This window comes from Aulonocara stuartgranti (assembly GCF_965226115.1).
Source record: "Aulonocara stuartgranti genome assembly, chromosome: 12".
Taxonomy (NCBI): Eukaryota; Metazoa; Chordata; class Actinopteri; order Cichliformes; family Cichlidae; genus Aulonocara; species Aulonocara stuartgranti.
Window position 1 is genome coordinate 8,712,811 of NC_138948.1, and position 18,997 is coordinate 8,731,807.

At 38.2% G+C, this 18,997-nt stretch overlaps 1 protein-coding gene across 3 annotated transcripts in view; it reads right to left on the bottom strand.

Moving 5' to 3' along the window:
• The window catches only part of col27a1b (collagen, type XXVII, alpha 1b), a 68,322-nt gene that overhangs the window by 11,994 nt on the left and 37,331 nt on the right, over positions 1-18,997 (bottom strand). For all 3 annotated transcript variants that reach the window (XM_082553937.1, XM_082553936.1, XM_082553938.1), the window contains 23 exons: positions 18,789-18,842; positions 17,628-17,681; positions 17,499-17,552; positions 17,366-17,410; positions 16,353-16,406; positions 16,081-16,125; positions 15,863-15,916; positions 15,021-15,074; positions 14,804-14,857; positions 13,497-13,550; positions 10,016-10,069; positions 9,528-9,572; positions 7,969-8,013; positions 7,738-7,791; positions 7,060-7,113; positions 6,921-6,974; positions 4,957-5,010; positions 4,709-4,762; positions 1,586-1,693; positions 1,435-1,488; positions 1,061-1,168; positions 930-983; positions 367-420 (listed from right to left, as the gene is read on the bottom strand). In XM_082553937.1, coding sequence (XP_082410063.1) covers positions 367-420; positions 930-983; positions 1,061-1,168; positions 1,435-1,488; positions 1,586-1,693; positions 4,709-4,762; positions 4,957-5,010; positions 6,921-6,974; positions 7,060-7,113; positions 7,738-7,791; positions 7,969-8,013; positions 9,528-9,572; positions 10,016-10,069; positions 13,497-13,550; positions 14,804-14,857; positions 15,021-15,074; positions 15,863-15,916; positions 16,081-16,125; positions 16,353-16,406; positions 17,366-17,410; positions 17,499-17,552; positions 17,628-17,681; positions 18,789-18,842 — 1,314 coding nt within the window. The remainder of the gene's footprint in view (positions 1-366; positions 421-929; positions 984-1,060; positions 1,169-1,434; positions 1,489-1,585; positions 1,694-4,708; positions 4,763-4,956; positions 5,011-6,920; positions 6,975-7,059; positions 7,114-7,737; positions 7,792-7,968; positions 8,014-9,527; positions 9,573-10,015; positions 10,070-13,496; positions 13,551-14,803; positions 14,858-15,020; positions 15,075-15,862; positions 15,917-16,080; positions 16,126-16,352; positions 16,407-17,365; positions 17,411-17,498; positions 17,553-17,627; positions 17,682-18,788; positions 18,843-18,997) is intronic.

Consider the following 18,997-nt stretch of genomic DNA (forward strand, 5'->3'; position numbering starts at 1 on the left):
CAGTGAGTTACATTCTATGCTGCTCCTGTCAAATAAACACAAATTATGTGGCTAATCTCGCCAAAATCATGTGCAGAAGAGTCCAGGTGCTTGGCTAATTATATACACTTGATACACTGAGTTAATTGGGTGTGTCCTAGTTCATATCACTGATCAAATTAGAGCTGACTTTGGGGATATTGCAAGGACAACAAGATAGACACAGGAAGCACTAATTAGAGACACAACTGAAGTTCAAGTGTATCCCCAAAAAACACTCCTGACCATGCACTCAAAGACAATGTGCTACATACATTGTTAGGAAGAGCTCATTAGACACAAAGAGCAACTGCCTATTAGAGGCAGTAAATAAGACTGGGAATGTACCTTTTCACCTTTTGGCCCAGGTGGTCCCAGTGGGCCTGGTGGTCCAGCGTGACCCTATGACAAGAAAATACGATTATGACCCAACCTCATTTCAGAACAGCAAGCTCTGAGCTTAAGCTTCACAGTGTGACGTGTTTGTAAGACAGAAGAAGAGCAGAAAAAACATCCGACTGCATCCAATAGTGTCACTGGCCTTTACTTCAATAGCGTGCATACAGTCATAAAATAATTAACTTGAATGAAAATGTTTATTTTACTACTTGATAAGATGAATCCCCAGGTTAATGATATTATTCCGTCTTATATGCAGTAATAGTGTTGCATTTTACTGTTATATTTTTTATAGATCGTCGTCTCATATATTCTCTGACTGGAGTAGGTGCCACTCATAGGGATCGTTTTGTACGCAAGAATCATCGCAATGACCCGTGAAAAAACATCCCTTTTTATGTGAGTCTGTACAGAGCCTGAAGATGAAAACCTGGCTGTTTGAATATTCCCCTCGGGTCTCTCATTTTTCATAACACCCCACAATTAGATGCTTGTATTAAACAAAGGCTTACCTGGTAACCTGATATGCCCGGGTCTCCTTGTTGGCCCATTCTCCCTGGAGCACCCTAGGGAAATATATATATTTAGCCCATATATACAAACACACTAATGAAGTCTTTTAGTCCTACTGTAAAGAATTTACCACTGGTCCGATGGTTCCTCTTGCTCCCTTCTGCCCAAAAAATCCTAGCTCTCCCGGCACACCGGCTGGCCCAGTCTCACCCAGATGACCTTGTTGACCTTTGCTCCCCTGGAGAAAGGCCATCAATGAGCAGCTATTCACTGAGCATACAAATAGCCCTAAGTAGTTGTGCAGTTAGTTTGTCAAAATCAAACATCTAATGCTAAAACTCTACTTGACAAGCACCTTCAGTGTTGTGCTTATTGAGGTTACAGACCTTTCTGTTTGTTTACTACTACAGCAGAGAACGTTTTAACTCCCAGTGCAAGAGAGTAAATTGACAGACATCCACGATTGAAAGATGTATTTAGCTTCAAGCAAGTGAACTGACAAACCTTTTCTCCTGGCCTTCCTCTTTCCCCAATTTTGCCAGGTTTACCCTCCTGACCCTGATAACAGAAAATCAAACAGGGTTCTAGTGGACCAAAAGAGCTGTCTTTTTATTGGAACTGAATGAAATTTGGAGCTGGCTACCAAAACACTCACCCTCACGCCCACAAGCCCAGGAGGCCCAGGGGGTCCTTCCTTTCCTTTCAGGCCAAATTCACCCCTGTCTCCTGTGGTGCCCTCAGGACCAGCATCCCCCTTTTCACCCTGGGAAGAGTGGAACGAGTCAAATAAAAAGAAGAAAACCATGATCTAACAGTTGAGTGAGAATAAACTGGATTACTGTAACAATAATTACAAACATTCATAGCTTCATATATTTGAACAAAGTATCATTATTTATATCCAATAAAGTATTTTACAAGCCCAAAATAAATATGTTACAGTGTTTTATAAGCCATTAATGATACTGCCCACTGAGAGGCCTGCACAACAGCGGATGGAGATGCCTGCTGGTAGTGTAAGGAGTTAATATCTACCAGCCGGAGGAGTTTGATTCCGAGGAGAGCTTCAGGTTATATATAAAATCTTTAATGGTATTCAGCATTTCTGTACAGTAACAGACGTCTAAGCGCAGAAAAGGCAAGCGGTACAGCTAACTGTATCTAAAAGTCTTACTCCAGCACTCTGAGCTAGCTGCAGTTTCCAAGCTTGTAAATAGAGCTACAGCCGTTAAGCCAGGATGACACAAAAGCATGACTAATTTATTAGACCAAACAGGCACCGTACTGGAAATATTTCAGAGATAAAAAATAAATAAATAAATAAAAGTGTCATTTTGACTTGACATATTCTTTAAGGTGTTTGTGCTCCCAGAGTATCAAGTATCATAAGAAAGTAGGGCAAAGTTTGGCTGTAAATATGATGTTACATCATCAGAAATTATCATGAGGACAGATTTGTTTCACTGACAATTTCTTGGCCGTCTAACTTTTTACAGCCGAAATGTCGTCTTCTAAGAAAGTCTACCCGTCTTGCTGTCTGACAGTACTTTTTAGGAAAAGGCATAGTGGACCTTCTTCATGTAAAGTAACGAGAAATAAAACAGACTATCCCAAATGAGTATCTCATTAGAATGCAAGACTGAACTGAGGTGTCCCAAGAAACGCACTTAGACTTTAGAGAACACGGCATATTATTATTATGCCATTATTAACAGAGGAAAATGAGAACAACTTCAGTTTTTTTTCCAGCACTGTAGTCAGGCTGACAGTTCTGTCAGGTTTCATGGTCCTTTGTGGTTCAGTCACAGAGCAAAAATAAAATGCAACCTCCTTGTGACTAGGAAAAAGAGACTGAGAGAAATCGGTAAAGGTTTGCATTAATTGTTGTCTATAAATGTAGACACAGTTTCAATTTTGCAATCAATCTGAGGCAGCCTGGAACAATTACTGCAACTCAGTGCATGCATGTCATGTTGTTTGCATGACTTAACTGGTTCTATTCTGGTTCTATTTCTATATAAAATCAAGGATGCAGAGCATCTATGTCATTGTTTTGCACCAACTGTGTTGCACTCGCTGTATTCTTGGAGACATTTTTCAATTACTGTTTCAAATCTACGAGGTTCTGGCTGTGCTATGAATGTAATTAAGTTAACTGTGTGTAGTCACAGATCTGGTCCCTGCCTTCAAAGCAACCATTTCAAAGGCAACACGATCATAGTCACTATAATCTTAGCCGTGCCACGATCTTCAACCCCTGTTGATCCAGAGTGGCTGCATTAGTGCTAACTAGCACTGACATCATGAAGTTCTTTAAAAATAAAATTAGAACAATTCAAAAAATGTTCTTCATCTAAAACATCAACACATGTTTAAATCTCCAACCCCACTACCCCTTACCCTTAATTAACACTTTGTTATTAAGTCATCAGTCAACATTTATTAGCAGGGAATGAAGAGTGACCTTCATTACTCCTGATCTAGCCCTTTTACATTAGGTTCCAGGACATTTTAGAATCAATTTTAAGATTATTTAAATTACTTACAGAGTATGGTCTGACTCCCCAATATATTGCTCCTCGTTTATCACAGGACAACCATGTTCATATTCTAAGATGTAATTGTGAACTAATGCTGACTAATGGTGAAACAACAATCAAATGCTGTGATCCTTATTTTTAATCTAAATGCAGGCTGTTTAGTATTTCCGTTATCTGTTACAGGATTTTTATGTGTAAGTCATCGGCCCATGATCCATCACAATTCACAGGTTACTGCCTGTACAGCGTGACCAGAACCTTGAGAACGATTTTGGGTGAAGACACATTCAGCAATCATCGTCCGTAAGTTTGATTAGTTTCTGACTGGTAGTTTGTTACTTTAGCCAAATGAGCTAATAACACTTTAATACAGGAGAAGCATTTATTTGGCAAAGTCAGGGACATTTTGCCACCTTCTCAAATAGAATACTGGCTGGTAGCTCTGACGAGACAAGACTGCAAGACATTTCAGTGAAAACAAATATAATGGGGTTCATACCATGTCAAAGTATCGTAATTACATAGTTTGGTAAACATTGTTTCTAAAAGTTTAATCTTGTGATTTTCTGCTGATGGTTTACATAATATTTGTGCAATAAACCACTACAATGCACCGATTTTCACTCCCCTTTCATTCCTCAAACAACAGCAAAAGCTGCTAATCTCTTCTGGTAGCTGCACTGTGGCCAGAAACCTCTCAAAGTAGTTTACTCCGCTGAACAGAAGAAAAAGTCCTGTACAGCATGAAGCTGAAAAGAATCTCAGGTTGCTTCTTCTAATCCTCAGTGTTCTCAGCTCACATTTTAGCACGTTGACAGAGCAAAAAGCGCTTTGTGGGTCCATCAGCCGTACTTCCAACATTTTGGCTTTGCTGAATAGGCACACTTTTTATGCTTTTCCTCTTTTTTCTGTCACACTATCTGCCAGACAGCAGAGCTCCTAAAATAGCTTGCTATCTGTTTTCACTGAGCATCAACACAATGTACTCCAATTGTACAAAGGCCAATATCTCACAAACAATACTTGACTTGTTCTAATTACAGTAAGCTGCTACCGTAAACAGGAAAGTTTGCAAAGTTCACCGACAGCTTCAGGATAAAATTAATCAGCGTCGAAGTTAATAACAATTATTTTACTACTAGCTGAATAATTGATAAATGTTTTTATAATCACTGTACAATTAAAAACAGTTAATACACATCTCTTTTTTTATATTTTTAAAGTATTTTAAAACTTGCCTTGGCACCATCAGGTCCACTTGGCCCAGCCTCCGCATCAATGCCTGGCTCACCCTGACAGACAAATCACAAAAACATTATAGTTGTATTTCTTCCTGATGACAAAGACGGTAATGAAATGGAAGCAAAAACAGATGTAATTGCACACTCAAACATTTAGCACTTTGTGTCGATTTTGGTGCAGACTAAATAAATCAAGTACATCATAATCATTAAGACATCACAGAAAGAAAACTTGGGAAACTCACTCTCTCGCCAATCAAGCCTTGTTCGCCGATGCTACCAGGTAGACCAATGTCACCCTGTCAAACAGTGAAGCGTGACCGTTAAGCTACCATCAATGTGTTAAATGTCTAACATGCAATCTTTGATATCAACAGGATAAATTTAATCAGTGCCACCTGTTATGAAGGGTACTACGATGTAAATCATGGGAGTAAAAACTGACTTTTTACAAAAGCTTAACTAACTAATAGCTTAACTTAATCTGCCAGCACAAAACTACTACCGGTACTTTTTGTGCTGAAAAGTAATGAAATTATTAACAATGGCAGCAAAGACAAAGACAGCAACCTGAGTGGATAAAAAGCATACAGGAACACAACAGTCACATATATACAAAAAGCAGTTCATACAGCTTTGGAATTAATGTTACTTTTTTAAAACTTGAACTTTGAGCAGTTACACTGTATTCACAGGTCGATACCTATCTTAGTAGATAAGTCCAAATCCAGTAGGTTATTCCTGTGCATCAATATTAAACCCACTGACGGGTCAAGGGAGTAACACCTATCCCATTACAGTGCAATATTGTAATGAAAAACCTTGAGTCTCGGATTTCATGTGGAGTTTAGTCTGACAGATACCTCTCAAATAAAAATTGTTGTAGACCTTCTGAACTCATATGATGTATGGAAAAACATTTGTCATAGAAGCACTACAGGGTCAAATAATCTCAGCTATATATATCCATAGCATCACAGAATGACCTGTAGCAGAAGTCTAAACAGACAGACACAGCCTTACCCATCATAGTTGGGTATGCCCTCAACTATGATGATGCCCTCTTAACTTCAGCATTGCACCTCGACTATATGACATATAATTTCACATGACATTTCCTTTCTAAAGTATCTACAGTGTTTTCTGGCTGTGTACAAAACTATTTTCAAGAAAAATGAGACCCTGTGGAAACTGGAGAACTATTTTTTGTTATACAAGTTTTATCTTTACTACAAGTTTGAGATCTGTTTTGCGTGTTTAAGAAATTGGCGTGTATAGAACAAACACACTAAACTTGATTTAGTGTGTTTGTTGATTTCACTAAACCATCTGATTGTGGAGATTTTCTCTCCAATATTGTTGGAATACAATATAAAGCAACTGTTGTTGTGAATTGGCACCGTATAACTAAAACTGAATTGATCTATTATATATAGTATCATTAAAATATTCAAAGAATGAATGGAAATCTATGCATGCAAGGAACAAGCCAGAATTGAAAGGCCTCCGAAATGAAAGGCCTCAGACTCTCAGGCGGCACAGCAATAAAAGCAGGCATGATTTTGTAGCGCAGAGCCCTGCATGGGCTCAGGAACACTTTTGAAACCCGCTGCCATTGAGCCCTGTTCATCTCTACATGTACAAATGCAAATTAAAACTATTAGGCAAAAGAATAACCATATAAACGAGATCCAGAAACACTGCTGCTGCCTCCTGGGCTTGAGCTCACTATGCATGGAAAAAAGACAGGAAAATCCTGTGGCCTTATTTGAAATTCTTTTTGGAAATCCTGGAAACCGCATCCTCTGGTTTAAAGAGGAGCGGAATCGTCTGACATCCCTGATTGTATTGGGCTGCTTTAGCGCAAGTAATATGGACACATAGGTGCCATTAATGCTGATCGATACATACAGGCTTTAAAATAATAATAATAAATAGTCTTGTACCATTGCTGTACTGTATTCTGATTTTCTTTACATTTTATGCTACCGATAATTTGGGGAAAATGAGTCTGAATGTATTCAGTACTATATATTTCTGTAAAGCATAAAGCAAATAAATCACAATTTCTCAATGATCCCAGAGTAGACCTAAAACAATGTGACCTTTCTGGAGACACAAATGACATGATTAAATCATCAAAGGCAGTTTTGATATTATAATTCAATAAAAAAAAAGTGCAATTCTGACAACATATCATCCTCGTCACCTTCTCTCCAAGATCACCAGGCGGTCCTCTCTCTCCGGTCTTCCCTGGTAGCCCCTGTTAGGAACAGTCACAGCTTTATTATTCTATCCAAATGTAAAAGTCAGTTGGAGGCTTTACACAGACTGTGTGATCAACTTACACTCGGCCCAATCTCCCCAAGTGGCCCAGTCGTTCCTGGTGGCCCTGCTGGTCCCTGTGGCAATAAAACAGGAGCCTCAATAAAAAGGTTAAGAGCATTTTCTAATCTTGGACAAACCTCTGAAAGTGACATTAAAAGAGTAAAAAGAACAGGTGAAAAGAAACAAGTAATAGGCAGAAAGTTTGGATTTGTGAATATAAGTTAATCTGCAGCCATCACAACACAGAGCCAAAACTCCTAAAAGATGTAAAAACTGGGCTGCTGTCATAGAGACACAGTGAGGCTACAATAAGGCTGCCAGGGAAGGAGGAAGGAGATGGTGTAAATCAACTTGTCTCCAACTCACTACTTTTCTGCTTGTGTTTGTGAGATTTGGGAAGCATGAGAGAAAGAGGATTAGGCTGTCTAAGGCTTTTTCAAACAGGATAGAAGTTCCTAAGTAGGGTCAAAAATGAAGAAAATCAGTCTAAATATGCAGGGGCACGTAGGGTGCATAGTAGCTGCTACAGAGCTCTGAGTTATAGTAGACAATGAGATACTGATTTATGACGTATCTTCTAAGAAATTCTGCAACAGCTAGATTTTGCATAACTAAACCACATGGAGTGAACACCAGAGAAAAAATGTGACCAACAAAAGCAGCTATTGTTAAAGCTTCAAAAAAGTACTAAAACTCACTGGCTCTCCTGCAAGTCCTTTGGCTCCTGGAGGTCCAGAGTGGCCTTGGATACCCTGAAAATAATAGCCATTTGTTACACCCACACTCCAGGTACTCATAAATATTTTGAAATGCTATAACCCCCACGAGATAAACATAAACAACGCACACCTATGTCTTATCCACTACTATTGCTTACAACAAATTCAACACTGACCTAAAAGAAAGCTTTGTTAGCCCCAATAACTTACTTGAAATCCTTTAGGCCCAGATTCACCTGGCTCACCAAGTCTTCCCTGCAGACAATGACACACACAGAAAAATAGGTTTTGAAATGTGAGTAGCCAGTTAGATATAATTGTGTTGTTTCCATGTGTTAAAATTAGGATAGGGCTTGGTTCACTTTCTCTCTATCCTCGATTAGGTTTAACGTTACAGCTACGTTTTGCATTGAAATCTCTGATAGCCACTAGAACCACAACCATTTCCTGACAAACAGGAAATTATCTTGGTAAAGTTTCTATCCATCAAAGTCAAGTTTGGTAAATGGAATCTGGACCCAAATTTGTGTGAGTGCATTTTGCTTTCATTATTTTCTTATGCCTAATAACTGCTGATGTATTTGCCAAATAACCAGGAGGTGCCAAGAGTAAGAACTGCCAAGCGTTCATGTCAAATAATTGAAGTGACAGTCATTTTGAAATGTATCAATAAGTTTAAAAAAAAATAACCTAATTCAGACCTGATTGTGTTCAAACCCAGAACAAAAATGATCTAATGGAGCTTTAAGACTGTTACAGCCAACTGATATTAAACAGAACCTGAGATCATATCTCACCAACTGTTGTATATATTCACACCAAACTTGGCCCCTTTCTCATTTTCCAAACCGCACATCCTCAATTCCTTTTCCTCTTGTCTTAGTCTCTACCACCAGAGTGGGGGTGCCTCAGTAAGAAAAAAATGCATTTCTCCCATCACAGTGCCAATGCTTTTAACACGATAAGATCAAATTGTGATTTTGCACCGCTGAACTGCTGGACCTGCCTGTTGCTGCATGTACTAAAATAAATTGCTGCAAGTGTAAACGATCTTTGCTGTCAGTTACTTTAGATTTATATTTAAAGAAATGTGTTTACCTTTAATTGACCATTTTTACATTACTGTATTTTTACTTTTATCCCTCCAGTTTTGTGCACACCCACCCTCTTACTTTAGCGTTTCTGGTCAAAATTGACTAGTCAGTTTTAGCAGCTCTTAAATTAGCATAACAGACATTTTTCACCACCAAATTCAGTTCAATGAGTCGTTCAGTGGGCCATTCAGGGGGTCAGGGGCCAGGGTCATCACTTTTATATTTTCAAGTGCATAGTGTGGAGGATGCCATAAGGCCTTGAGGCAATCAGATGTAAAACACAATATTTCTGAGTGTTTTAAGTTGTAAATTGAGGCGATTTGACCCGAAAATGACAGGAAGGTTATTTATGTAACTTTTGCAACGCTCACTGCTCAACTAATAATGGTTAATACATTACAAAAGTGTAATAAAATGAATTATTTGTTCATTTAAGAATCTGCAGAACACTGTGAACCAGCTGAGGACATTACAGCTGGAGTAATGCTTCCATCACAGTGGAACCAAACCTGATGATCATCATATACATGCAACATTAAATACTGAACTTCTACAGTATCAACAGTGCCCGTTTATCTGAAATGCTATTTCTGAGAAAGCTGGAAGGCTAAATGATCAAATGCAACCAGGATTTGTGCTAATGCAAAAAATTACTGTTAGAAGAAATTTCGTCACCATGTCTCCAGGGAGGCCCAATTTTCCTCGTGGACCATCAGGGCCCTGCAAAGAAAAAAAAAAAACCATCGGTTAACTGAGCTTTTTCAAATCCCCCAGAGTTTAAGTGTTTCTCACTGACAAGCACTACCAGCACCATCAATATTTTAATGCTCTTTGATTTAAGACTCAGTTGTTAAATTTGTTTTTAACAAGAGTGCCCTCTAAAGATTCTTCAGATGCTAAAAACAGTTAATAACCACAGTCTTCAGAACAAAGTCTCTTGTAAAGATTCTCATGATTTGTCGTTTTCTCTGCAGAAATTTGAGCCATTTGTTTTTCATGGAGCATATTTGATGTGCGTAATCAGGAAACCTAATGACAAACATTCCTCAAAGGCAGCTGCAGAATAATATGACCAGCAATGAATCCCTGCGCGTTAACTGAACATCACACTCTGCGTATCTTGTAACTAGCATCACCTTTGATTTTTTTGACCATGTGCTCACCTTTATTCCTGTAGATCCTTTCTCCCCCACTGGGCCATCTGGACCTCTTGGACCCTATGCAAAGAAATAAAAGCTGAGGAATAGTTTGAGAAACACTGGCCTTTAACAGACCTAAAGGGGATGTTGTTTAACAAATAAAGTTAATGATTTTGGGCAATTAATCTCCATTTTTGTCATTCCCATTTAGCAGAGCCTGGGAGGCAGTGCTTCTGGTTTGATTGCATACTATGGTTTAGCCCACACTGGAGAGACATCATCAAAGATTGTGGCTATTTAGCAAATAGTTTGCATCTGGATATTAGCTCCACACAGTGCCCACACTGTGAACACTTTGTCCTCATTTTTCCAAGACTACGCACAGCAGTGCTGCCTTCACACTAAAGTAATTTTGAAGAAGCCTTGGGAAAGGCTAAAAATCCTTTAGCTGATTCATACTTGCTTTTAAAATGAATAAAACTGTTTAGTCAATACTTAAGAACTGATTCTGTGTGATTCTAGTTCTTTTTCCTTTTCTAAGTATCCTAAATAATGCAAACAGACAGAGTAGAATATATACAGAGCGCTAATTTAATGCTATTTCCATTAAGCTGTCAGAATAAAATTATGCTTTCTGTTGTTCAGAAACTCAGCAGTGTTAGGAGTGAGAAACCTTTTGAGGTAGTAACTGTGTTCAGCTTGTGTTCAAAACTTGTGTTAAACAGGTTGTAAAATATACATTTAATTTAATAAGAAACTGAAATTGAGATTAATAGATTCACTCAAAAAGTCTGTTTCCTTAAATATAATGTTTTGTCTGATAATGAGAAATATTTACACGTCAGTAGGATCATTTTAACTGTTTCCTGTTTAAATAATTTTTTAAATCACGTCTCACTTTCTTGATGCATAATAGGAGAGTAAGTGATCATAATTCAAGATACTCTGACTTGTTTCCAACAAATCTTTAAACAGATTCATACAATGTCATTAGATTTCTAATCTAACTTCACCTACAATCATTTTTTTCACTTATTTAGCACAAAAGACAAGGTTGACTATGTTATTTATTCAGACTGAACATCTAAAGTGCAAACATTTAGCATCCATCCATCCTTCCACTGATAATCATTTTTCACATCCTTTTAACTGGGACAGGAACATTAGTTTGAAGTTCACTCGCACTCAGTCTTTCTTTATTTCTTAAAAAAAAGAAAAAAGAAATGAATGGTGCAGTCAAATCACTAGAAAGAAAATTATTTTAATGAATAACCTGCAAATACCTAAAATGCCTAATGTGATGACTGAAAATTTAGTTCTATTTATAGTAATTAGGCAGGATAAAAGCATTGAGCTCTGTGACCCTGTAGAAGTACAACATAACAAGGGCAAACAAAAACATATAAAAGTCCTGTTTATTACAGTCATGTAAAAAAGGAAGTTTTCACTGCACTCTTTCAGAGCCCTATGAAACACTAGGTACACCTTTACTGCTTCCATAGGAATTAAGAAGGAAAGTATCCACCAGGTGCTGCAAATTACCCTTCACTAAATGATCAGCAAGTGACCACATGTTGACATAATGCCACAATATTCCCAGGAGTGGACATTTCAGCAAACTCATATCTGATTCAGACTGTCTAATTCTTATAGAAATTGCAAAAAAACCCCAAAAAAACCCTACATGTCAAACTGAACAGGCCTCAGTCAGCACAACAAAAGTTAAAGTTCACGACAGTACCAATACATAAAGACAGAATTTTGGCTTATTTGGAAGAGCTGCCAAGAGAAAGCCTCTTCTCTGTAAAAAGAACATGGCAGCACAGCTTAGGTCTACAAAGTTGCATCTGAACAATCCACAAGACCTTTGGAACAATATACTTTGGTCAGACAAGACCTTGTGGGAGATGTTTGGTCGTAATGCCAGCGTCACTTCTGGTGAAAGTCAAATACAACGTGTCAACATCTCATACGAATTATCGAGAATGGTGGTGGAAGGATGATGGCTTGGACTTATTTTATAGTCACAGGACGAGGAAACTTTTCAGACCATAAACGCTTCCGTAACAAAAGTCCCTCAAAAACTGACAGTCTGATAAAATAATATAGAAAAAGACTACTTCAGTTTACTGATGCTAAAAGCTTTTCTACAAGCTACTGAATCATGATATATGATATGATATATATGCAGGTTTTCACAGGATGCTGCAGGCTTGTGAAAACTTTAATGTTTGTATGTGTGTAGGTACTTATAAAAATTATTTCTATAACAGACACAAATGTATAGCAGTCACATATGGATATATTTTGCATGTGAGATGAATCATTAGGGACAAATTAAGTCTTTCCACCAAGTGGGTGAGTACCTGGAAAAAACAAAACAAAAATACTGGCAGCGACCCGTGGTAGCCCTCAGCCTCCTATGTATGCACCTGAGGTATCGGTTTCAAAGTTATTTCAAAGTTAGCCAAGTTATTCGCATATACAGGATTTTCAGAAAATTTGACCCCTTGACCTCAACCAAGAGGTCAAGGTCACAGATTCAAACTATGATACACCTATGGTATCCATTTAAAACTCCTACACCGCTTCATTCACGAGTTATCATAGTCAAAGGTTTTTCAGCAAGCTTGACCTCTGACCCTTGATCTTGAGGTTGAGGTCACTGAGATTCAAACTCAACTGAGATTTTTAGTAGCTACGCCTTTGGTATCAAATTCAAAATCTTACATTACCTTATTCTCAAGTTACTGCATTCACAAACTTGGGTGTCCACATCACGCGCCCACCATGCCCACCTGGGTGACAACTATACCCCATTAGCCTTTAACGGCTGAGGGGTAAAAATGTGGCTAAAATGACATATTAGATCAATTATTTATTTTGTCCAAAATTTTGCACTCTTCCATTAAAGTCTATAACTCCTTAATTATATTATGCAAAGCTGGAAAACAATGAAGCACCAGTGACAGATTTAAACCTGCAGATGCAGCAAGATTCTGAGATAAGCTGCTACATCTTCTATATAGAAAGATATACAGATGGAGGCTCACTGAGGTTATCTTCTAAAATGATCTGTGGTTTTGCATTATAGAAAAGTACTTTAAGAGACGTCATTATGTCTGGATCTTTTGGAGACAATTAGAGCTGAGGTAATGTTACACAGTTCATCTTCTCATTATTGTGGAAAAAAAAGAAAAAACAACTATTGTTACTGCAACTGGGGATGTAAAATTACAATTACAATAAATCAGGGCTTTAAGCAGTCACAGTAATGGCAGAGGCTGAGTAAGACTGTAGAAGTGTAAGCTAGCATTTCAACAGAAATAGTGACACTAGTGTTTAGCAGCCATGGTGCCTTTTAGCAGGTTACTGGACATGGATCATGATGCTAATTTCATTTGCTGGGTGCAAACATAATTATGGTGTATTATTTATTAACAGACAGTAATTAAGAGTCACATAATGGAGATATCATCGTTTACTATAGCTTCCATTTGCTTACCCTCCTGCCTTTGGGTCCTCTGATACCAACAGATCCCCGGGAACCTGGAGGCCCCTGCATGTGTATGAAAAAATATTCTTTGAGTTTGAAAATGGAGACTTAGATGCAACTACCTCACTTTTTTTATATGTTGTCAACCATCAAAGGCTGCTAAAAAAACACAACACCATATAATCATATTGAACTATTACTGTGTGACTTTTTTTCTGCTCCCTTTCTATCACATTGATGTCAAGCTAAACCGAAAAGCACATTCTCACACTTAACCACACACATCTCTTCTAATCTCTGTATCAACTCTGTGTTGTCTTGTTTTGTAGTTTGTCCCAAAGTGTCCATCAGCATTTTGTCTTTTTGAAAATCAATCTATAAAAAAAAATAACGCAAAAAAAAGAATAAGAGGCAGAAACTTTAGCTGCCCTTTGGGGTTGTGTCGGGAAGGGCATCCGGTGTAAAACTGCCAAATCAAACATGTGGAAATACCTTCTGTGGCAACCCTTTGTGACATGGCAGCAGCCGAAAGTAGCCACTACAGGAGGCAGAGTCTTCAGCTATTGGGCCTCTTTCCTGTGGAACCAGCTCCGAGTTTGGAATCTACATTTAAAATTCTGCTTAAGAACTTTATTTTCAATAAAGCTTAGAATTAGTGCTAGATCAGGTCACTCTAAACCATCTTGTGAAGATGCTATCAGATCAGGCTGTTGGGGGACTTTCCATAATGCACTGAGCATTTCTTTCTCCACTCCCCTCTTTTTACTCTTGATGCATTTGCATGCCACTGCTGCATGAAACTAGCTTTTGTCTGCTCTCTCCTGTAATTTGTGTTTAGGCCTAAACTCTCTATTTTGATCTTCACTTTCTCCTTACCCCCCAAACGGTTGCAGTACAGTACTGTACCTCCCTGAGCCTGGTTCTACCAGAGATGTCTTCCTGTTGTACGGGAGTTTTTCCTTCCCACTGTTGCCAGGCGCTTATTCGTATAAGATCGTCTGATCGTTGGAGTTCTCTCTCTCTAATATTGTAAGGTTTGTTTTTTCATCTTCTAGGAAATCTCAGTTTATAAATAAAACTAAATTGAAAGTATCTCTACAGAAGCAAGAGAAATGCAACATAGCACCAGTGTAGTTGGGTGCGGTGAGAAGTGCAATCTGAGACTGCATACAGGCACCGTTTTCATGGATTAGATAAGGTCTGTTAGTGTAGATGGCACAATAGGTTAGTATAGCCACACCATACACATGCACACACACCAAGACAGTTTACCTTCTCTACAGCTATGATACAGATAGTAATAATGGTAAACTTACTGGAATCCCTTGCAGTCCAGGTGGCCCCATCTCACCAGGTATTCCAGGGTGACCCTGATGAAACAACGTTACTTGAATGATATCTATACAATCTTTCAAAGAAAGCATAAATAAGTCCTCAGATGTGACATGATAAATCAAATCTGTTATCACACCCCAACCCTTTACAACAGAATGCCCCCTGGTATGAGAGATGGGGTCCAGACTTACTCCTTACCATCGGCCCCTGTTCACCTGGTGGCCCGGGGACGCCTGTGTTCCCTCGATCACCCTGAAGTACCAAAAGCCACGATTAGGGAAACGGAAGTAGGATTGCAACCGATCCAACAGTCAAATATATGTCAAAACATTTAATTATACCCAGTAACAACATAATAAAGTAATGCTCTCAAATTGTTGCTTTTGTTTTATCAGAAATGTACAATTACATTATATGGAGAAAGTTAGCAAATATGCAAATTTTAATGTCTCCATGTGGGCAACAGTCATTGCAGGTGGGATCACTTTTTTAGGTTGTACATCCAGTTCTTATGAGTGCAATATTTCTGGAACATCTTTAAAACTATCATTCAGTTGAGCAGATTAAATTTTGGTCAAGCTTACTGTGATCTAGAATTTCATTACTATTTATTCCAAGTTCAGTTGGACTCAGTGAGAACTGATTAGATGTGGCTAGTCAAAGGTCAATGTATGATTGGATCATTTCCATCAAAAAATAAATTGATAATAATTAAATTGTATATGTTTATCTCAGTTGAATTCATCTACTTTTGGGACTTGTGTTAATATCTGATGATGAATTAGGTCATATTTATACAGAAACATGAAAAATATTACAAATCTTACTCAAACTATAACTGGTGATCGGCTGGTGCACGCGTACAACCACAAGACAGCAATTTTACTTGCATGAGAACTTATTTGAAAAACTGTGTTCAATATATTTTTGTGCATTTGCTGGCCCACTCCATACAGCACTACAGAAAAGATTTCAAAAGGTCAAAACGAGACTACAAATTGTGACAGTAGCAAAGAATGACACATTTAGACCGCGCTAACCTTTTCTCCCGCAATACCCATCTCTCCGACAGGCCCAATAAAACCAGGCAGTCCCTGAGGGAGAGAAAAAATGCTGTCTTAACTGTGTCTTATTTCTCTTAGTCTTATGAACTTGTAATTCTCATAATAGGCTGCACAGCTCTGGGGCACTGACAAAACAGACACACACTGTGAGCATCAAACAGAAACGAGCAAAAAAGAGGGAGAAAAGCCTTTACCCTCTCGCCAAGCTTTCCGACCTCGCCAGTTATCCCGGTCTCACCCTACAGCAAAGCAGCCAATTAGCATATCACAAACTTATTCATGCCTTTCGTTTTTAGTGCAATTCAGTTGAAATGTGCTTAGAGGCCAGTTCCCCTGTGGTAGCAGGGAATTAACATCTAATTTATACATATTCAGATGATACATTATCATAAAAGAAAACCAGGGAGAGAGTGTTCAGTTACGGTGACAACGGTTCGTCTGTGAACGTATGACAATTAAGTCTGACCTTGAGTCCATCTGTGCCCGTCAGTCCAGGGAATCCCTGCCTCCCCGGCCTGCCCTGAACAGAAAGCAGAAATGACAGAGAGAAGTGTACTGAAGCTCCACACAACAAACAATAAACTCTGTATCTCCAGTAAAAAGGTGTTGCTTCCCTCAAGAGGCTGCGACACAAAACAAACCAACATTTGATGCCAAAACAAAGGCACCCCTTTAAGACAGCTAATGATTCAAAAAATAAAGAGGTATTTCTAGCATCAAAGGCTTATTATTACTCACAAAACTCTTTGGGTCATTTGTGTTTGTATTTTCATATTCACTTGTGGGTTTTACTTTTGGGAGATGGCAGACTGAAGTCTACCACTGCAAAAATAGATTGTTTTATTGGAAAAGGCTTCTCTATTGTTTAGCCTGGGATGACTCCAAACAAACACATTTTTGGACAGAGACGGTCACTGTGGACTTTTTTATACTGTGGAGCAGTTCAAAGTCATCCTATTCGTCTTTTATAAAGTCACATTTGGCTTGAATAGCATCTTTATCAACAATGGTCACAATTCAGATATAAAAAATCTACATCTGTTGAAGTCAATTGATAAACAAACAATAACGGGAACTTGTTTGACTCCACTCTTAAATAGATTTAATAAATTATCTAATTATCTTTATAATTATCTTTCTTGTGCATTTATCTTAAAAAATAACTCAATCATTAGATACTTTTTAAAGAATTTCTTTTGTTTACAACACTCTTGTTTGCTTACACGTTCTTTTTATGATAGACAGGAGGCAGCAATTTGCTGACCAATCTGGTAATATGAGTACAGAGTGTCCAATAGGAAGTCTTTGAAAACATCTGGAAAACAATAGGAGATCAGTCAGCCAAAGGACTTACTATCCATAATTGGTCAAAGTTACTCCTCCAATGCTAATTTAGGCAGAGACACATGAGCGTAGTAAGTGCTGAGGTTTTAAATGACAACTTTGTTATTGTTGTGTCTGGTCTTAGGTTGTACTCACCTCGGGTCCAGCGGGTCCAGCTGGCCCAACTGGCCCCTCATCACCCTGACCAAAAAAAACAAATAAAAAAAAGTCAACATTACATAAAGAAACATTTATTTCAGCTTAAATGAACTTTTAAATGTAACCACACCTGAAGTCCTGAAGTTCCACTTGGACCTGGCAAACCTCTTGCTCCTTGTTTTCCCTATTAATGAGACATTGAGGTTCAGGGTTCAGTTAATTTCTGTGGTTCTAATTGAGCTGATGTGGTTCTACTAACCTTGGGACCTTCAGGGCCATTTTGTCCTGGTGGGCCAATGTCACCTGGAAAGCCCTGCAGAAATAACAAGAAATGAACCCCAGTTATATCACCATATGGTAGAATGGTTTATGCTACTCTAAACTGTTAAAATGATAAACAGCACTGAGCAAAAGTCTTGAGCAACTCCTCATTTCTTCAGATTTTGTTTCCAGGAAGCATTGTGCAATTCCTGAGTTGTCATGAGAAAGCTAAAACTCGGGAGGTAGAGCAGGTCATCTACTAATTGGAAGGTTAGTGATTTGACCCCTGGTTGCTCTTGTCTGCAGGCTAAAATATCCTCGGGCAAGATCCTGAACCCCAAGTTTCTCTCCAAGTGTGAATGTTAGATTGAAAGCACTTATACATAGAAAGAAAAAGCTTATATCAATGTGTGTGAATGAAGCATATTGTGTAAAGCACTTTGAGTGCTTGTGTGGAAAAACACTCCACAAGAACCAGTCCATTTATCAATAGTTAGCCAGGCTTTCTGAAGACTTTTTAGAGTTTTCTGTGGACATTGGCTACTTTTTTGCTCATTTTCAGTCCAATTCTTATACCTGACCATTTTCAGAGGAATGTTTTTATTTGTTAAGTGACTTAACACTGACCTATGAAACACCTAACTCAAGAGATGAACCATTGTTGTGTTTAGCAACTTAGCAAGAATCAATTCTAAATTTTATCTTCAGGCACTTTGTTGCCAGCAGTCTGTTGCAAAAATACATAATTCACACCCGTTTCTGTAGTTGAATCTACAAGAAAAAGCCAAAAAGTTGATTCCCAAAGAGCTACTAGATGAAAACTTGAGAATGGAACAAAAGGCAGCCAACATTCAAAGAAGAGCTTTGAATGTCCTTCAAGAAGCCTGAAGAACTATCCCCGAAGGCTACTTAAAGGATTTAGAAGAAAGCTTGCCCAAGAGAGTTCAGGCTGTGTTAAAGAGTAGGTGGTCATACAAAACATTGACTTTCAACACCATTTTTGAGTGTATTTCTATGTTTGCAGGTTTCGGTAAATCACTGCACCCCTTTTCCTAGCAAATATAAAGAAATGAGGTTTGGCTCAGGACCATTTCAAATTCCTGTATTTAGATAAAATGTTTGTATGTGACTATAATCTATATGTATCTATAATTCCTACCTCTAGGCCAGGAGGACCAGGTAAACCAACAGGACCCTTCTCACCAGGTTTGCCCTTAAAAATGTCACACAATTATCACCAAGATTAGAATTAAAAATGTAAAAACAACAACAACAAAGCTAAAATTTGCACATTTACTAGATTGTGGAACCAACATAATGTGGCATTTTAATGAAACAATCCAATACATCTTCATTTTTTTCAGTTAT